This window comes from Opisthocomus hoazin, chromosome 23 (genome assembly GCF_030867145.1).
Source record: "Opisthocomus hoazin isolate bOpiHoa1 chromosome 23, bOpiHoa1.hap1, whole genome shotgun sequence".
Classification (NCBI taxonomy): Eukaryota; Metazoa; Chordata; class Aves; order Opisthocomiformes; family Opisthocomidae; genus Opisthocomus; species Opisthocomus hoazin.
This window is the reverse complement of record NC_134436.1, coordinates 3,934,744-3,951,145: the sequence shown is the minus strand read 5'-3', so window position 1 is coordinate 3,951,145 and position 16,402 is coordinate 3,934,744. Positions and strand designations below refer to the sequence as shown.

At 60.8% G+C, this 16,402-nt stretch overlaps 3 protein-coding genes across 4 annotated transcripts; 1 reads left to right on the top strand and 2 right to left on the bottom strand.

Annotated features, from left to right (window-relative positions):
* The first annotated feature begins 34 nt into the window (after nt 1–34).
* Nucleotides 35–6,228, top strand: CD14 (CD14 molecule). Of its 2 annotated transcripts, none has more exons than XM_075442231.1 (2): nt 35–2,546; nt 3,603–6,228. In XM_075442231.1, the coding sequence occupies exon 2, from the start codon at nt 3,613–3,615 to the stop codon at nt 4,966–4,968; it is 1,356 nt and encodes a 451-aa protein (XP_075298346.1). In that variant the 5' UTR covers nt 35–2,546; nt 3,603–3,612; the 3' UTR covers nt 4,969–6,228. The 2 variants fall into 2 exon arrangements, with proteins under 2 accessions (XP_075298346.1, XP_075298345.1); XM_075442230.1 differs by having other exon boundaries at nt 35–2,665.
* Nucleotides 6,229–13,260: 7,032 nt separating this feature from the next.
* SLC35A4 (solute carrier family 35 member A4) lies at nt 13,261–15,172 on the bottom strand. The gene has a single exon (XM_009933265.2). It carries the CDS (start codon nt 15,155–15,157, stop codon nt 14,210–14,212), a length of 948 nt encoding a protein of 315 aa, XP_009931567.2. The 5' UTR covers nt 15,158–15,172; the 3' UTR covers nt 13,261–14,209.
* Nucleotides 15,173–15,229: 57 nt separating this feature from the next.
* Nucleotides 15,230–16,358, bottom strand: LOC142364022 (SLC35A4 upstream open reading frame protein). The gene is made up of 3 exons (XM_075442218.1): nt 16,314–16,358; nt 16,109–16,207; nt 15,230–15,939 (listed from the first exon to the last, which is right to left on the bottom strand). The coding sequence occupies exons 1-3, from the start codon at nt 16,326–16,328 to the stop codon at nt 15,742–15,744; spliced, it is 312 nt and encodes a 103-aa protein (XP_075298333.1). The 5' UTR covers nt 16,329–16,358; the 3' UTR covers nt 15,230–15,741.
* Between the last annotated feature and the right edge of the window lie 44 nt (nt 16,359–16,402).

The window sequence follows — 16,402 nt, the reverse complement described above, 5'->3', positions numbered from 1 at the left end:
GTGGTGACCCTCTTGGGGACTGCGCAGTGACCCTCTCTGGAAGCGTGTGGTGACCCTCTTTGGTGTGGTGACCCTCTTGGGGACCGCATGGTGACCCTCTTAGGGACTGTGTGGTGACCTTCTTGGAGACCGCGTGGTGACCCTCTTTGGCATGGTGACCCCCTCTGGGAGTGTGTGGTGACCCTCTTTGGCATGGTGACCCTCTTGGGGACCGCATGGTGACCCTCTTAGGGACTGTGTGGTGACCTTCTTGGGGACCACGCAGTGACCCTCTTTGGTGTGGTGACCCCCTTTGGGAGTGTGTGGTGACCCTCTTTGGTGCGGTGACCCTCTTGGGGACCGCGTGGTGACCCTCTTTGGTGTGGTGACCCTCTGGTGTGGTGACCCTCTTGGGGACTGCGCAGTGACCCTCTTTGGAAGCGTGTGGTGACCCTCTTTGGCGTGGTGACCCTCTTGGGGACAACGCGGTGACCCTCTTTGGCATGGTGACCCTCTTTGGAAGCATGTGGTGACCCTCTTTGGCATGGTGACCCTCTTTGGAAGCATGTGGTGACCCTCTTTGGTGTGGTGACCCTCTTGGGGACCGCATGGTGACCCTCTTAGGGACTGTGTGGTGACCTTCTTGGGGACCGCGCGGTGACCCTCTTTGGCATGGTGACCCCCTTTGGGAGTGTGTGGTGACCCTCTTTGGAAGCGTGTGGTGACGCTCTTGGGGACTGCGTGGTGACCCTCTTTGGAAGCGTGTGGTGACCCTCTTCGGCGCAGTGACCGTCTCTGCCACAGTGGCCATCATCTCCGGCGCAGTGACTGGCTCCAGGGATGGGGTGCAGGGCCTGTGCACAGGGACACAGACACAAGCGTGCGTGGCAGGGGGAAACCAGGCAGAGGATGAACTCCTCTGGCCTTGCAGGGCTGAAACCAGCCAGCCTCCAGGCGCAGGCGAGGTTTCTGCTCCCACAGGCTGAACTGCGTGTTTGCTGAAGCAAAAAAAGCCCAGACACTCACCGGCAATGTAAGGCAATGGCTCTCGGTGTCCTGGGATCTGCCACGCTGGCGACGACAACAAGAAATTAATCACCCAAAAGGTGGCTCCAAAACCACAAGTGTTTGAAGCGGGGCGTGGCTGGCTGCCAAGGAGATTTTTTTCCCCAGAAAGATATTTGGGAGAATTTGCAGCTGGTGGCTAGGAATGAGCAGTTAAAAGGTACCAGGCCCCAACAGAGCTGCCAGCCTCACCAAGAGGAGTAGCGAGGAGAACTCAGAAGTGCTGCTAGGAGTTTTCCGTGGTGCGTGCAGCAGCAGTTTCATGTAACCCGAGGATCGAGAAGAGGAATCATGGAATGGCTGAACGCCTCTGCAGAAGGGATTGCTCAGGGAAAGGCAGCAAAACGGTGCAGCACTCCTCCTGAGATGCCAGGAGCAAGAAAATGAGCTGCAGTAAATGTGAGGACCGAAAGGAGACCTCCCCTTCACCCATCCCAGCAGCAGAGTGCCAGAGTGCGTGGGACAGGCAGCTCCTGCCCAGCTGTTTTCACACGGATAGTGCCTGTCTGCAATGCTGCGTTAACAAAAACAAACTGGGAATTGCATCTTCTAGCTGTGCAGATTCATTGCCTTTCTGAAAATCTTTCTGAAATCCAACAGGGGCAGAGAAATCCCCGGGGAAGAAAAAATCCCTGACAGATCTTTCCCAGTGCCTGCTGGTCTCCGCTCGCTGATGGAGATCGTTAATGTCTTGATGTAGGCACCGCCACCAGCTGCCAAAGGAGCACGTGGCAAGTGACGTGAGTTCCTTGGCCAAGCCAAGCAGCCAGCTGGCCAAGGAAGCCAACTTTGGGTGAAGATGTGCCCTTCGCAATGTTGGGCTGTGCACACAGTTGATGGGACTTTGTCCTGTCCCCGTCCTACATGGGACACAGGCATCTGGGGGTGGTCTGGACAGTGGGTATGACAGTCCCGTTGCCTTCTGCATTACCTCCTGCAGGGTGCTCAGCACCCAGTGGTCTCCGAGGCACAGCAAGCTCAGAGCATCTGGAAGCAAATGCATGTTTGGGCTGGTCCCGAGCATGTGTTTAGGGCACCGTGACCGCACTCTCTTCCCCCATCCTTACTAGGAAAGTGAGCAGCACTGGCATGTCGACCAAAACCCCAGCCTGCAGCTGCAAGAGCCCGTTGCTGCAGGGAGGCGAAGCAGAAGTGACTTGGGCGGTTGCTGCGTGGCGTGTTGCTTCCCGTGGCACAGCCAGCCCCGTCCTGCTCAGGAAATCACGCAGCGGGAGCAAGGGCAGCGCCCGGGAGCCTGCCTTCGGGTGCCCCCCAGCCCCAGCCGCGCGGGTCTAAGCGCAGGCGGGACGGGCTGCGGAAGTGCCAACGGCAGCTGGAAGACACCTGCAGGCACTGAGGTCTCGTCTGTCTGGAGGCAGCGGAGGATCAGGCACAGGAGAGAGCCAAGCACTTGCAAAGCCTTTGGCACCTTAGCCCTGGATTTGGCAGCAACTAGAGGAAGCAGCTGTGGGGCAAGGAAACATTTCAGCGTGAGCTGACTGGTGAGTCACTGGACAAACCTACCCCGCTGCGTGCTGCACCCCCGGAGAGGGGGACTTCGCGCCAGTGCTGGAGAAGAGCTTCCCCGTGGGAGGGTGGTGCAGCCCACGACGGCACAGAGGTAGGGAGAGTTCTGTCCTCAGAGGTTTTTTCAGATGCGGCCAGGAAAAGCTGTGGCTGATCGGGACTAGTGCTGGCAACAGACCTGCTCGAAGCAGGAGGTTGGATTGGAGACCCCCAAGTACTCCTCGCCACTGCCCTGTCTGGGTGCTCGAACAGAGCTGAGTCAGCACATTCTTGGGAGCCTTTAATCTTGCTGCTTTGTTGCAATCTGTTGATAAGACTTTCCCTTCAGCTGGACAGCAAAGCAATACTCAGTGCTGACAGCGGTGCATACAGACCCTCAGAAATGATTTTCTGCTATCCCCTTGGAGGCTGGTAATGAATCTAATCGCTGGGTGAGAAAAAGGAAAATATGAAGCCCTCTGTTGCAATTTCCTGCCCCAGATTACAGGGCGCACCATGCAGAGAAACAAACAGAGCTGTGGCTCTCCCGTCTTGCAGTCAGACTGATATATCTGGCTTCACTGTCCGTAACTCAACATTTCTAGTTGCTCCTCATCCGTGGTATTTCCTGGTCGCCTGGGAACAGGAGTCTGCAGCAAGGCAGCCCAGGCAGGACAGCACAGAGCCCGGCAGCTGCTGCCTCAGGAGGAGCCACCCTGCCTTGCCGAAACCCTGCTTTTGGGGTGGGGTGAGACCAGTGCCACCGACTTGCTGCCAAGGAGCGGGTGGCACAGGTGCAGCTCTTGGGTGTTTCACTGGTGATTTGAGCTTTGCCCTGAGTCATGACTGAGTAGCCAGGCGGGTGCTGATGGGGTGCGCTGGAGCCATGCGAAGGGCAGTTGGGCAGAGGGACGAGGGCAGCGCTGTGTCCCTGAGAGGTGGCTCTCGGTGGCTGAACCTGCTCAAGGCAGCCCTCCAGTCAGCTGGACCTGAACGGTCTCCTCGGCTGCCGTGAGAGTGCTGCCTTTCACCATTGCTCTCCTCATTTCTAGGTTGTTCACCATGAATGTGGCTGTCCTCCTCCTCCTGGGGCTGGGGCTGTTGGAGGCAGAAGGCAGGTGTTTCTTCAATCGCACTCAGGAGCACTGTGTGTGCTACAACCTGTCCCAGGAAAGCATAACAAGCATCATCCAGTGCCTCCCAGCCTCTGTCGTGGAGTTTTGGGGGGGAGACCTGGAGCAATATGTAGCCTTCCCTATCAGCGACTTGGACCCCTCTGCCATTGAAATGTTGGGCTCCCTTGTCATCAGGAAAATAATTTTTGGTGGTCTCCTGGTGCCTGAGATACTCCTCGCCCGAGTCCTGAGGTTCTTCTCCTACACCAAAGTGCAGGAGCTGGTGTTTAAGAGCTGCATTTTTGAGGGGAGGGGCGACTGGGATGAAATGGCAGGCCAGAACCTGCCCATCTTGTCCCTGCACTTCCACAACGTGACATCTGCACCGCTGACGGGCCGTGAGCAGGGCTTCTCTAATCTGAGCCGCTGGCTGGAGACCCTGCAGGAGCTGGCTGTCACTGGCTCCCATGTCACCAGCCTGCCCTGTGGCATCGGAAGGGTCTTCAGAGATCTGCGCTCCCTGGATGTGGCACAAAACAGCCTTGAGGATGAGAGCTTGATACCTGCCTTCTGCAAGGGGGCTTTCCCTCAGCTCCAGGTACTGAGCCTGCAACACAACAACCTGACATCCTACCACAGCGTATGCAAAAGTGTGCAGCTGCTGCACGAGCTCCAGCATCTAGATCTCAGCCAGAATAAGCTCATGGCAGACCCATCCTACCCCTGCCAGTGGCCAGTGTCTCTCCGAATCTTTAACCTGTCTGACACCGGCTTGGATGAAGTCCTCACACCTCTGCCTCCCGGTCTAGAAGTGTTGGACATGAGCTGCAACCACCTCCATGCTGTAGACATCTCCCTCAGCTCCCTGAAGAAACTCTTCCTGAGCCAAAACATGCTGCAGGCTGCCCCCTCCATCATGAATTACCCCATGCTGGACACTCTCCACCTAGACAACAACTTAATTACAGAGCTGCCATGGGATGAGGTGAAGCTCCTGGGGCACCTGCGGAATGTGGCTGCGGCTGGCAACCCCTACAACTGCTTGTGCTCTGGGGCCGGGGCGCTGCAGGCACTGGCGGGCATGGGGCAGCTTGGGCAGGGCTGGCCCGAGGAATACACATGTCACTCCCCACCTCACTACCAGGGCAGGCTGGTGAAGGACGTGCCGGTCTCGGTGCTGCAGTGTAACAGTGCTGCAGTGATTGCCCCTGTCTGCATTGCCCTCACCCTGCTTGGCGTGGCCGGGGCCGTCTGCCTGGTCAGATCCAGGCCCGGGCTCGTCTGGCCCTGCCACAAAGCGTGAAGGGGACGTGTGACCATTCCCACCAGTGCTTCCCCGCAGGGGCTCAGCCCCAGGGGCTGCAAGGCCAGGAGCTCTGTGGGAAGGCTCACAGGACCCCCAGGTGCCAGTGCGGGGCTCTCTCGGTGTCCCCAGTCCAGGCTCCCCTGTGGAGCAGGACTGTGCCCAGCATTATCCCACAGTGGCTGTGGCTTTGCCTGTCCAAGTCTTGGAGAAACCCCCAAGCAAAGCCCCTTGCCATGCTCTGTCCCAGGGCTGCCCCCTCCCAGAGCGGTTTTCGTTATGGCCAACTCTAACTCCTCAAGCGCTAATGTGCAGCCATTGCCCCTCTGAGATCATCTGCCCTGAACAAGAGGAGTTCAGCCCCATCATATCTGCAGCGCTCCAGGCGGTGCTCAGATGCTCCAAGCCTCACGGGGGGGGTGGTGGTCCCGGCCCGGGGTCCCCCAGCACCTTGTAGCCCTGTGCCCACCAGCCCAGCTGTCCTTGCAGCCTCTGCGGCCCCTCTGGTGATCCTCCGCCTCTCCTTACCTGGGACCATGGCTGGGCCATGCCTTGGAGGATGTCTGGTTTGTGAGGGTGTCTGCTTAACTGCTATTCAGCAAGAGAGAAAAACCACAAAAGACAGAAAAAATGAATAAATTAAACAGCCCTATACACAAATGCTAACAAGGTGGAGGTAACAGAGATGGCAACGAAGACTCAAGCTCTCAAGGCACTGGTGGATGAACCCCTCAAGTGTGACCTCAAGACGTTCAACCAGAAACATTTAACTAAGAAGAAAATGGGTTTATTCTGGGTTATTCAGAAAACATCTCATAGGAAAGAGAAAATTGATCATGGGATGCTGATGGAGATCGGGAGAATGTGCAAAACTAACCGGGGAATGCTTATGGGAAGGATCAAGGGGAGGCTCAGGGTAGGTGGCTGGGGAAGGGACAAGCATGGGAAAATGGGGATGGGGAAGGAGGGGGCTGGGCGTAGGCAAGCAGCGCTCGCCTGGCCAAGCCCTGCGCTTCGTCCCACGGTCTGTCCTGCCTTCTCATTAAAGTCTGTTCCTGCGTGTTTGCTGTGTCACCTCACTATTCTGCTTGTGCACGTGTGTGACCTGCCAGCAAACACAGGCTGGACTTGCCAGTGGGAGGAAAACCAGAGTGTGGAAAGACCCAAGGCTGGAGCTGGAGGGTGGCTAAACAGGGCCCAGAGTCTAGCCGGGGGTCTGCGATGGGCTCGGGGTCCTCTGTGTGTTTGAGGGCACATGGGTGTGCATCTGCCTGTGGGTTGAGGGTGGGGGTGTGGGGCTGTGCCACCAGCCCACGTCAGCCCTGAGCAGCTGGAGGGGAGGGATGGGGCCGTTCCGCACGCGTGCCTGTGCTGGTGGGAGCGTGGTTGGTGGTTGGACGGGTGCTAGCAAAGGCACCGCTCTGCTCGTGGTGACCCGTGTGGATGCATGTACACCAGGTGTCTGCAGTTGTATCTTGGGGATTGGTGCTCAGCCTTGCTACAGGCTCGACCTGGAAACAGGGAGCAGCAGACACTGTCTAATGGATGAGGAAGGAGAAATCCCTGTGTCCCAGAATCCTAGGACTTGCTTTCCCTTAGCAGCACCCACATGAGGCACAGCCACACCTCTTGTTCTGCTCTTGATGGAGTCCCAGGTGCTGTTTGCTTCATTTGCAAGGCTGGCTCATGTCCAGCCTGAAGACACTTGGGCAGGCGGGGGCTCAGAGACGCAGGGGCAGCACTGTAATCTCATTCTGTAGGGGCAATGGGGGCAGAGGGACACGTGTGCATCTCCCCGTCGTGCCTGGTCCTGTCCGAATACAAGGGCTGTCCTGGGACCTCTCTCCCGTCTCCCGCAGTCTGTGTTTCTACAGACCACAAAGATCTCCAGCTTCAGCATTTCCTTTTGTGCTTTCTGGTATGACTGATACCCAATAAATGTGATTCTGTAGTTTGTGGTTGCTTCTGGTGACTAGAAAATGATAGTCCAAGGCCCCTCATCTCCCATCCTCAGCTTGCAAAGATGTCCTTCTCGGACCAGCAGCACACCAATGGTGTGAGCAGGTCCAGGTGCCCACTTGCCTGCCATGGCCCCGCTCCCTCCTTGGCTAGCGAGGCTCAGCCTCCAGAACATGGTGCCTCCAGGCTGGGCTCGCTCCCTGCCTGGCTCTGCCCACACGACTGTGCCCGACACCTATTAATAATGCAGGGGAACAGGATCCCCCCGTGTAACCCCATCCCCTGCCCTGTCTGAAACAGCAGCTCAGGGGCGGACGGTACTGAGCTAGCCATGGACGCTGGGGAGGTGAGTGCCATCATGGGAGACATCACAGGGTGGTTTGGAGGGATCTGTCCCCTGCCTGCGGTGCAGCATGGCCAGGCACTGCCCAGCTCCCCAGGGGCTCATGCAGCTCCTGGCAGGTGCTGGGCGCATGGGGCAGGACCTGGCTCATTCCCCTCTGCTCCGTGTCCTGGCAGGCCGAGCAGGATGTGTGCGTGCGAGCAGCCGTGGGACTCCACCAGGCAGCAGGTAGAGCTGGGGCTGGGGACACCCGCAGCATCCCTGCGCCTCCAGCCCGAACCCCCACGCCAGTGAACTGGGCGAGGGCAGCAGCCACAGCCACGGCCGCACTGGGATCACTGGCCATGCTGGTGCGGCTGGCCTGGGAGGCGGTGATGGGGAGGGAGCGTCCTCCCCACCCCCGTGGCTCTGAGCACTGTGGCCATAGTGGGAGGGTTCGGGGACACTACGAAGCCCTGGGACCTGGCCCTAGGCTGCAGGGCGGGCACAGAGCTGGGGCAGGTGTGGATGCCCCCCTCTGCCCCACCCCACACTCAGTGTTTTCAGGGCCAGGGGAAAGCCAGGAGGCCATCAGTGAAGACACCCTGCAGCTTCTCTTTGCTGGGAAGGAGGTCCAGGTGAGAGTGGCAGGGACATGGGTATCAAGGGGACGAGGGTCCCCAGGCAACCAGATGGGAGCAGGGGCCCTGTCCCAGCCACACGCCACGCTCGGGACCCTGATGGGTGTTGAGGTCTTAGGCTGATCCTGCCCTACACCCCTCCAGGCTCCTCTCTGGTGGGGGCTGGTGGGGGTTACCTGGTAGCAGGGGAAGGGAGGGGGGTCTCCCCCCACCCCCCAAGGCTGTGCCAGGCCCTCCATGCCACCCCTGCCACCTCCATCCCAATGTGCCCAGTCCCTCCTTTACCCTGCACTGGTCATACTGGAATGGGGGGAAGCTGAACATTATCACACTCCCTTCCTCCTGCCAGGGCAACGGCTTGACAGTGGATGGCATCTTCCGCTTGGATGCAGGACAGGTATTGTGAGCCCAAGTCCTTCTGCACCCCTGTCCCCAGCCAGATGAGCCAGGGACATGCTGGCCCAAGCCATGGGCTGGGGCATCCAGCTGAGGTCCTGGGGCCACTGGGCACCGCTGCCACCCCCTCAGGTGTGCTGGGGACCCAGGCTGTGGTCGTACAAGTGTCCTGCTGGTGTTTCTCACCCCTCCCCTGGTTCCTCTTGGGTCCTGGGACGTAGCTGCCATGCTGTGCTGTGCTGTCTGTGCCTTACTGCCCATGCCATGCTTTCTCTGGTGTGCTGCGCACCGTGGTGCCACACCATCCGTGCCATGCCGTGCCATGCCATGCATGCTGTGCATCTACACTGTGCCATCCATACCGGGCTGCCTGTGCTGTGCTAGCTGTGCCAATGCCCTCTGTGCTGGGCCATCTGCAGCACGCTGTCCGTGCTGTGCCACGCTGGTCGTGTCATGCCATCCCTGCTCTGCTGGCTATGTCTCTCCTACCAGGAGCAGGTTCTGGAGTTGGCAAGACCCCAGCTGGCACTGGTTCCCCTTGGCTACAGTGTGTCCCTGCTGCTGTGGGACCTCCACGGCCCTGGGACCCAGCTACCCTTCCAGAGCATTGTCTGGCAGGTGAGGGCACAGGGCACGGCAGGGGAGAGGTGACAGCACAACTGCATGGTGCTGGGCTCTCGGGTTGTCCAACTGACCCCAGTCCTGCTGGTATGGGTGAGACCCAGCCACTGGTGCCAAGAACCAATGGCTCCCAGCTTGACCAGCTTGTCCCCAGGTGATCAACACCGTCTTCCAAGAACTGGAGGCCTTGGGGGCTGACACACAGAGTCTGCAAACTGTCAGCCTGGTCCAGGTAGGGCAGGAGCAGGGCTGGCCAGGATGCCCTGGGGTGGGGTCCTGTTCCCCTTCTGCCACTGGCCGGACCCTGCTGCACCGAGGGGCGTGTATTGCCCCAGTACTGGCATCCTGTCCCTTGGGATGTACGGTGACCAGGGGCTGAAGACTTTCAGATTCCAGGTTTTCTCACCTCCTCGTAGGACTTCCCAGGCGTGGGAAGCCTTGGGTGCCCACGGGGCATTTCCCAGGCTCCAGCAGCAAGGTGGTAACTGGTGAGACCTCTAACACCTTCCTTCCCATCGTGTGGCTGGGCTTTTCCTGCCAGCCACTGCTCCCTGTGGTCTGAATGTCCCTCCAGCACGTCCCTGGTTGGCACAGGAGCGATGCCAGCTCTTGCTGCCAGGCTGGGCCCTGCCCTTCGCCCTCAGGATGCTGCCAGGGACCTGCCAAGCTCTGCACTCTGCCTTTCCCTGGCCCTGGGGCTGGAAAAGCTGGAAGTGACCCTGGCAGCTCTCCCTTCCCAGCCCTGACCTGTGCAGGGCCATAAGCAACCGGGGGCCCCGGTGAGTGCGGGATGCCAGCAGCCCCCTCTTTCTGCCCCCCCTGCCTAACGCAGGCTCGTTGCAGGTCAGTGCCCACGACAAAGTCTGGGACCTGCTCCGTCCTGATGGCCGAGCTCTGCAAGTGATGGATGTCGCACCCCTGGGCCTGTAGGTACCCGACACCCTGCGGCTGGGCAGCTACTCCTGGGGTGCCAGTACCCCAACATTGAGCATGGGGCTGGGCAGCGAGCACGGTGTCCAGCCAGAGGATGGCTCGGGGAGCCCAGGCAGGCAGGAGGTGGGTGGACGTGGCCCTCCTCGCTTGCTCTTATCTCCCTCTGCTTCCAGGATGGTGGAAGAGGCAACGGAAATCGCCGTGCCTGATGCCCAAGCTGCCATCAGTGCCTATGCCTGGGGGCTGGGTGCTGTTCTGGCACTGCAGCCCCCCGCAGATGGGCACTCGGCCATGCAGGGGTGAGGGATTTGGCTGATACGCCGCGGGGTTGGGAAGGATTGAGCCGGGGGGTGCTGGGGTGCTGCCGCAGGCCTGCTCACCTGCCGGCCTCTCCCTAGTGCCGGCAGCCTCTTCACGCTCACCGTGGAGCGGGAGACGCAGGGCGGCCGGTGCTGGCGCTCGGCCCTCAGGATCCTGGCATTCCCCGGGGCTGCCCGGCCCTGCCCTGAGCCGTACGTACCGGAGCTGGTCCCCTCTCCAGCACCCCCGCGGTGCCTGCTGTGTGGTCAGGGGGCACTCAGTACCCAGAGGTGAAGCAGGATGGACCCAGGCACCCTAACAGGAGCCTGTGGCTGGGAGCCAAGGGGTTGCTACCACCCCCCGGGACGCGGGCTTGCTCCCGGCATGGCTAACCCATCCTCAGGCTCCTGTGGGTCAGAGCTCAGCCTTCCCCGGGCGTGTGGGTCCCAGCCCCATCCCTCTCCCAGGGTGTCTCTTGCCCCACACACAGGGCATCAGCCACTGACCGTCCCCTGCCTGGTGCCAGCTGCCTGCCCTGGATCGTCGAGCGGCTGCTGGAGGGGAACAGCCTGACATTCCTGCTGCTGTGTGTGACACTGCCAGGTAGCCCCTGGGACCGGGACGCCGCTTCGGAGTGCCCCTTCCCTGGGATTCCCCCCCTGCCCTGCCCCACGCCTGGCACTCGGTCCCTGGCTGCTGCCCGGGGATGCCCGCAGGCATTGGAAGCCGGATGCCGGCTCCACTCCTCCCTGTCAGGGGACTGGGACGTCCCTGTGCTGGTGGACCCTGCCAAGGGCTCGCTGCTCTCCCAGACACCCCCAGAGAAGAGATCCTGGCGTCCCTGGCACTGGCTGAGCGGGTGAAGGGGCTGGCCAAACCCATCTCAGCCACCCTCTGGGACCCTGCGCAAGAGGTCGCAGCGCGTCGGAGGGAGATCCGAGGGCTGCGGATGGAGCTGCTGGCCGGAGCTGGCCTCCCTGAGCAGAAGACAGCTGTGGCCCGGCTGCGGAGAGCCCTGCGGGAGCTGCAGGTGGGGAAATGCCCCTGGCCACCAGACAGGACCAGGATGGCACCAATTCCCCTGGTCAGATGAGGTCCAGGCGCTGTCCTGGTGTCAAGACCCTTGCCCAGGCACTGAGGGCAGTGGCCGGGGGCTGCCTGCCTGGGGGGTGAGACAGTGGGAGTGGGGTGTGTCCCTGGAGCTATACCATGTCTTGAGGTCTCCAGCACCCCTACAAGGACCCCCAGCCCCTTCTTCCAGGTGCTGAAGAGCCAAAGGTGGGAGAAGAAGAAGGCAGCAGCCGAGGCACTCAGAAGCCAGATGCATCAGCCTGGTGCCAAGGTGGGCGCAGGTCACGCCACAGCCGCCCATCCAGGGACAACCCAGGCTCAGGAGAAGCCTTGAGTCCTGGCTGCGTCCCCATAACATCTCCTCCTGCTCCCACAGGACCAGGTCTCTGGAGGGAATACTGAGCCAGGCCAGCAGGCTGAGACCCAACTGCCCCCAACTGGGGCCAGCCTGGGGCCAGCAGGTCCAGAGCGTGGGGCCAGGCATGCAGCCCACGCCTGGGTAGCGGATATGTGGGCACAGAGCATTGCTTTACATGGTGGGAAATGGCTTTGGTTGGGCTGGAAGAGGCCTCAGTCCTTCGTTGAATCTGCTTTCTTCAGCCCTGCCACAGCCCTCTCATTCTCCTTCCCTCTCCCCACCCAGGAGCGGCTGCCAGTGAGAGCAACCAGGGAGGGGACAGCCAAGCCCTGGGGAATGCAGGGCAGGGCTCGCTGGAGGAGCCCTCACCGAGTGAAGCACCACAGCCGTGGCCACTGACCAGGAGTGACACGGTGAGGGGGAGCCCACTGGGTCCCTGCTGGCTGCTCCTGGGCAGGAGCAGCGCCCAGGGCCTGCAGCCCTCTGCGGCAGCAGCACTGCGTCCCCCGGCTGTGATCTCTGCCAGGCAGGGAGCCAGCGCCCGTCCCTGGAGGTCCAGTACGCCCTGGCCAAGGCGCAGAGACAGCGGCTGCGGGCTCAGCACTGCCTGCTCCTCCAGCGAGAGCTCAGGGATGGGACAGCACCAGGCCAGGAAGTGACAACGGAGGTGGGCGTGTGAAGAGAGCCCCTCACCATGCACTCCAGGCTCTGCTCTCCCAGGGCAGGGCAGCCCCAAGGAGCAGAGACACCCCAGAGCTGCCCTGTCCTCATCCCCGTGCCCTGCAGTGGGACACAGCTCGCTGGCAGCAGGAGGTGGCCGCACTGGGCCTGAGCCTGGAGGCAGAGCGGAGGCAGCGGGAAGCAGCCGAGTGGGACCTGGAGGCCTTGCTGCAGAGCCAGCGGCAGCAGAGGCAGGCCTGCAGGGAGCACCTGCTTCAGGTGGGCAGGGAGGGCTGGGGACAGACCTGCGGGCTGCCAGGGCTGTGCCAGGCAGCCTCAGCCATTCCTGCAGGTGCTTCAGGACCAGCAGCACCAGGCAGAGGAGCAGAGGGAGGCACTGGACCGCCGGCACCGGGGGCTGCTGCAGGAGGTGCTCCGAGACGCCGTGGAGCTCGCTGCGCACAACCGGCAGCTGCGGGACGCCAGATGGCCGGGCTCGGCCGATGCTGCCACGCAGACGCCCTGAGCCTGCGCCCCGGGGCGGTGGGCACTGCTGCCCTGCAGGCAGGCAGGACCGGGTACCTGCAGACCCCTGCCACCTCAACCCTCCGAGCCCTGATGCCAGGGAACTGGCCAGCCCCAGCTAAAGCAGTTACACAGGGCGAGGCTTCCCATCCTGCCTGCTGCAGCTGCGGGGAGCTGCTCCCTGCAGAACCCTGGCTGCAGGGAAGGTCCTTGCTGGCAGCAGAGGGGAGGACTTCACCCCTCTGCCCTGCAGGGAAAACGCTGCTCTGCCGCCGGGCACCTGCCTGCAGGAGTGTGGGCTCGGACACAGCCCTGCAACAGGAGCAGAGCCAGCACGGTGCCAGGGCTGGTGGCCCCTGGGCTGCTGCCACGTGGAATAAAGTGGGTACCCCGTCACCAATGGGTGTTGTCAGGCTCAGATGTGTCCCCGGACCCCAAACCTCTGCCAGGCAAAACAGATGCCCTTCTGCAGGGATGACAAACACGCGCATGCTTTTGAACAGCAACTTTAATAACACTGGCCAGAGCCAGTGGCGACTTCTGCCACTAGCCACAGCACTGGTACAAACTCGGGTCCTGTCTCTCTTTCAGTGAGTGGGCAAAGCAGTCCCCACATCCTCCTGTTCCCCATCTGCTCTGCACGGAGCAGCGACACTATGACTGAGAAGTGGGAATGGGGCCCAAGGACAGCAGCCCTTCAGCCAGGGGCTGGGGCAAGGGCTGGGCTGAAAATCCAGAGACAGGCTGGAGAAAAGCCTCTGGCCACAGCATGAGGCCCTCCAGGCAGCAGCACCCAGCCCCATGCAGATGGCTGGTACCTCTGCAGACCCAGAGGGAGAAACCTCACTAGGAGCTCAGAGGGGGCATGGACCAGCGGGGTTACCTCCCACAGTGTCCCTGAAGCCAAGGGATGGGGACCAGCTGGGAACATCAGACACACATGGGTCCCCTGTCACAGGGAAACACCATCCACAGGAGTCAAAACAGCATCAGACCAACGCTGGCCTGGCAGCGACCGTGCAGCAGAGACCGCAGCACAGCGGAGCTCACCACTGCAGGAGCATTTACAGGCACAAGAGATGGGTGCACTCTTTGGTGCAGGGAAGATGAGGGAAGCAGCTTGAGAATGTGATACACCACATGAATGAGGTGCTCAGGACCCACCCATCAGGCTGGGCCCACCTAATGACACAAGAACCTCGTGGCACGGAGCCCAGCTAGGCTGGAGGAGGGCTCGGCTTCTCCCCAGAACAGGGACAGCGCACTCTCCCCCTTAGCACTCCTCCTCCGGCGGCTCCGTGCTAGTCTTGCATGCACCCACCAGTCACAGCAGGGCAGGGAGGCCGACAGCCAGAGCACTGCTGTGCTTCTAATGCCAGCCCCAGCATAAGCACTCAACACCTCTGAGGAACAACGAAAGACTGCCCTGGCACATGCAGGGCAGGAAGGTAGCAGCTATGTGACCCCATAGTACAAGTGAACAGCGAGTCCGATGCATGAGACTGCAACGAAGAAGAGGAGGGTGAGCTGCAGGTTGAAGAGGGCAACAGACAGGAGGGCGTTGACCAGGATAGAGCAGGAGATCACGAAGAGCCTGGTGATGTTACTGCTGTGCTTCATGACCATGGACATGATCAAGCCATTCAAGGCCTGGCTGACCACAATCACCAGGACCCAGGAAGAAAAGCCCTCCAAGAAACCACCCTCTGCGTTGCTCCAGAAGTAGCCGATCAAGTTGAGCAGGACCCCAAAGAAGTAAAGGAAGAGGTTCTGAAGGCTGAGAGGCAGCGCCTGGGTTTTCAGGATGGCTTCCGTGTAGACAGCAGACAAGCCTGATATCAGGCAGTACACAGAGATCAGCAACAGGCCCACCAGCGTGATGTGGAGCTGCATCTTGGAGGGGCTGCCAGGGTCCTGCAGGCCACCGCAGCTGTAGCTCACTCCAGCAGCCACCAGCAAGAACAGCGCCAGCCATTTGCGCATGCTGAGTCTCTGGCGCAGGAAGAGGCTGTAGAGGAGCGCGGTGCTGACGATCTTTAAGTTACTCAAGACTTGGAAGGTACTGGGATCCATGAAGAGCTGCATGTGAACCACCAGGTTGTTGTTGGCAGCATAGAGCAAGGCAGAGAGGGCGAAGGGGACAACATGGCGCCACGACACGGCAACTCCCAGCAGCTCCCAGTCCCAAGTCAGCAGGAACAGGAGGGAGAACACCAGTTTTGTCAGCTCAACAAGAACCACGACGGACGTGGAGCTGAAGGGGATCATCCCGTTCACCTTGCACAGGGTCAGGAGGGGAGCATGAGAGCCGTATATGGCTACAGACAAGATCAGCATCAGTCCCCACAGCCCCCTCCGCAGCACCCGGTCTGCAGAGCCAACGATGCTACCAAACATCACCATTTTCAGGTGGTAGCCAGCAAGGGCGAGCTGCTATCAGTGCAGAGAGGCCAGACAGACTCGCACCCTAGAATATTCAAGAAGAGACCAAATACCATTAATTTAATGAATCCGATTAAAGCAGGATATTACCCGCTACATTTCTGATGCAGTGGAAGAGAAACGTTTTGTCTTTTGTTAGGAAGAGAACTACGAGCTTCCCCAGGAAGCCACACAGAGCATGTTCCCAGAGCAAAGCGTGCGCTCGGAGGGGCGTACGGGTGGTGAGCGTGATGACATGTCACAGGCAGCCTTCTGGTCCACAGGGGCATGGGGAAGAGAGCTGAGGGGGAAAGGCAGCTGGCAAACCGTTGGCTGCTGATGCTTCCAAGCTACTGTGGGTTAGTGGAGTGATCACCGCTGTCACGATGCTCTAATAAATACCCCATAACCAGACCTGCTCATGTCACGCAATGATGTGATGCAAAGCCCCTTTCCAGTGGAAAAGAACGGTGTACGTGATGTGCCTCGGAAAGCCCTAGGAATCTTCTGCGCCTTCTAACTACGGAGTACCGTTCCTACAGTCACCGCTGCCACAGAGCTCCTTGCTAGTCCTGACCTTTTCTCAGTGAACTGAAATAGTCCCGGACTGTCTTTTCAACGTTGGGGACAGCGTAGTTCTGAGCAGCGTATATCCCTGTGCAGGTCCCAGCCACGAATCCCAGGACAGCTGAGAAGCGAAGTTTGGCGACCAGGTAGCCTGCCAGGAAGCCTTTGAGGAAGGGCGAGGCCAGCAGAGAGCCATCCTGCGGAGAGGAGCGAAGGGTGAGGCCACGGGGCAGGGTGGCTGGCGGGGAGTGCGACGCAGGGACGCGCCCCGGGGATTATTATTATTATTTTTTTTTTTTTTTAACCAAGCCCCCTCAAGATGGGTGCCTGGCCCGCCCCGACACACGCGGGTCACCACGCCGTTACCTGCCCCACGCCAGCGTGCACCTCGTCCTCCACCCTGCGCTGCAGGCTCTCCAGCTGGTCCTTCAGGAAGGCGAGGTCCTTCAGCTTGGGCAGCGGGTCCTGGGGGAGAGGCGCAGCCTGAGGCGCAGCGCCCGCGGACGGGGAAGCAGCCCCGCACCCCCTCCGCCCCGGGGCCCGGCCCCACCCGCCGCGCCCCCCCACTCACCTTACCGTCCGCCATCTTAGCGCAGGCGCTGCCCGCCACGCACCGCGCAGGCGCCGCGGGCTGCTGATTGGGCGGCAGGGAGGCACGTG

What these genes read in the sequence shown, in the direction of transcription:
- SLC35A4 (XM_009933265.2), bottom strand. Translation starts at nt 15,157, where the DNA reads ATGGTGATGTTTGGTAGCATCGTTGGCTCTGCAGACCGGGTGCTGCGG.
- CD14 (XM_075442231.1), top strand. Translation starts at nt 3,613, where the DNA reads ATGAATGTGGCTGTCCTCCTCCTCCTGGGGCTGGGGCTGTTGGAGGCA.
- LOC142364022 (XM_075442218.1), bottom strand. An exon ending in TGCACGCTGGCGTGGGGCAG is followed by an intron (nt 15,940 to 16,108) that starts GTAACGGCGTGG and finishes TCCTCTCCGCAG; the next exon opens with GATGGCTCTCTGCTGGCCTC.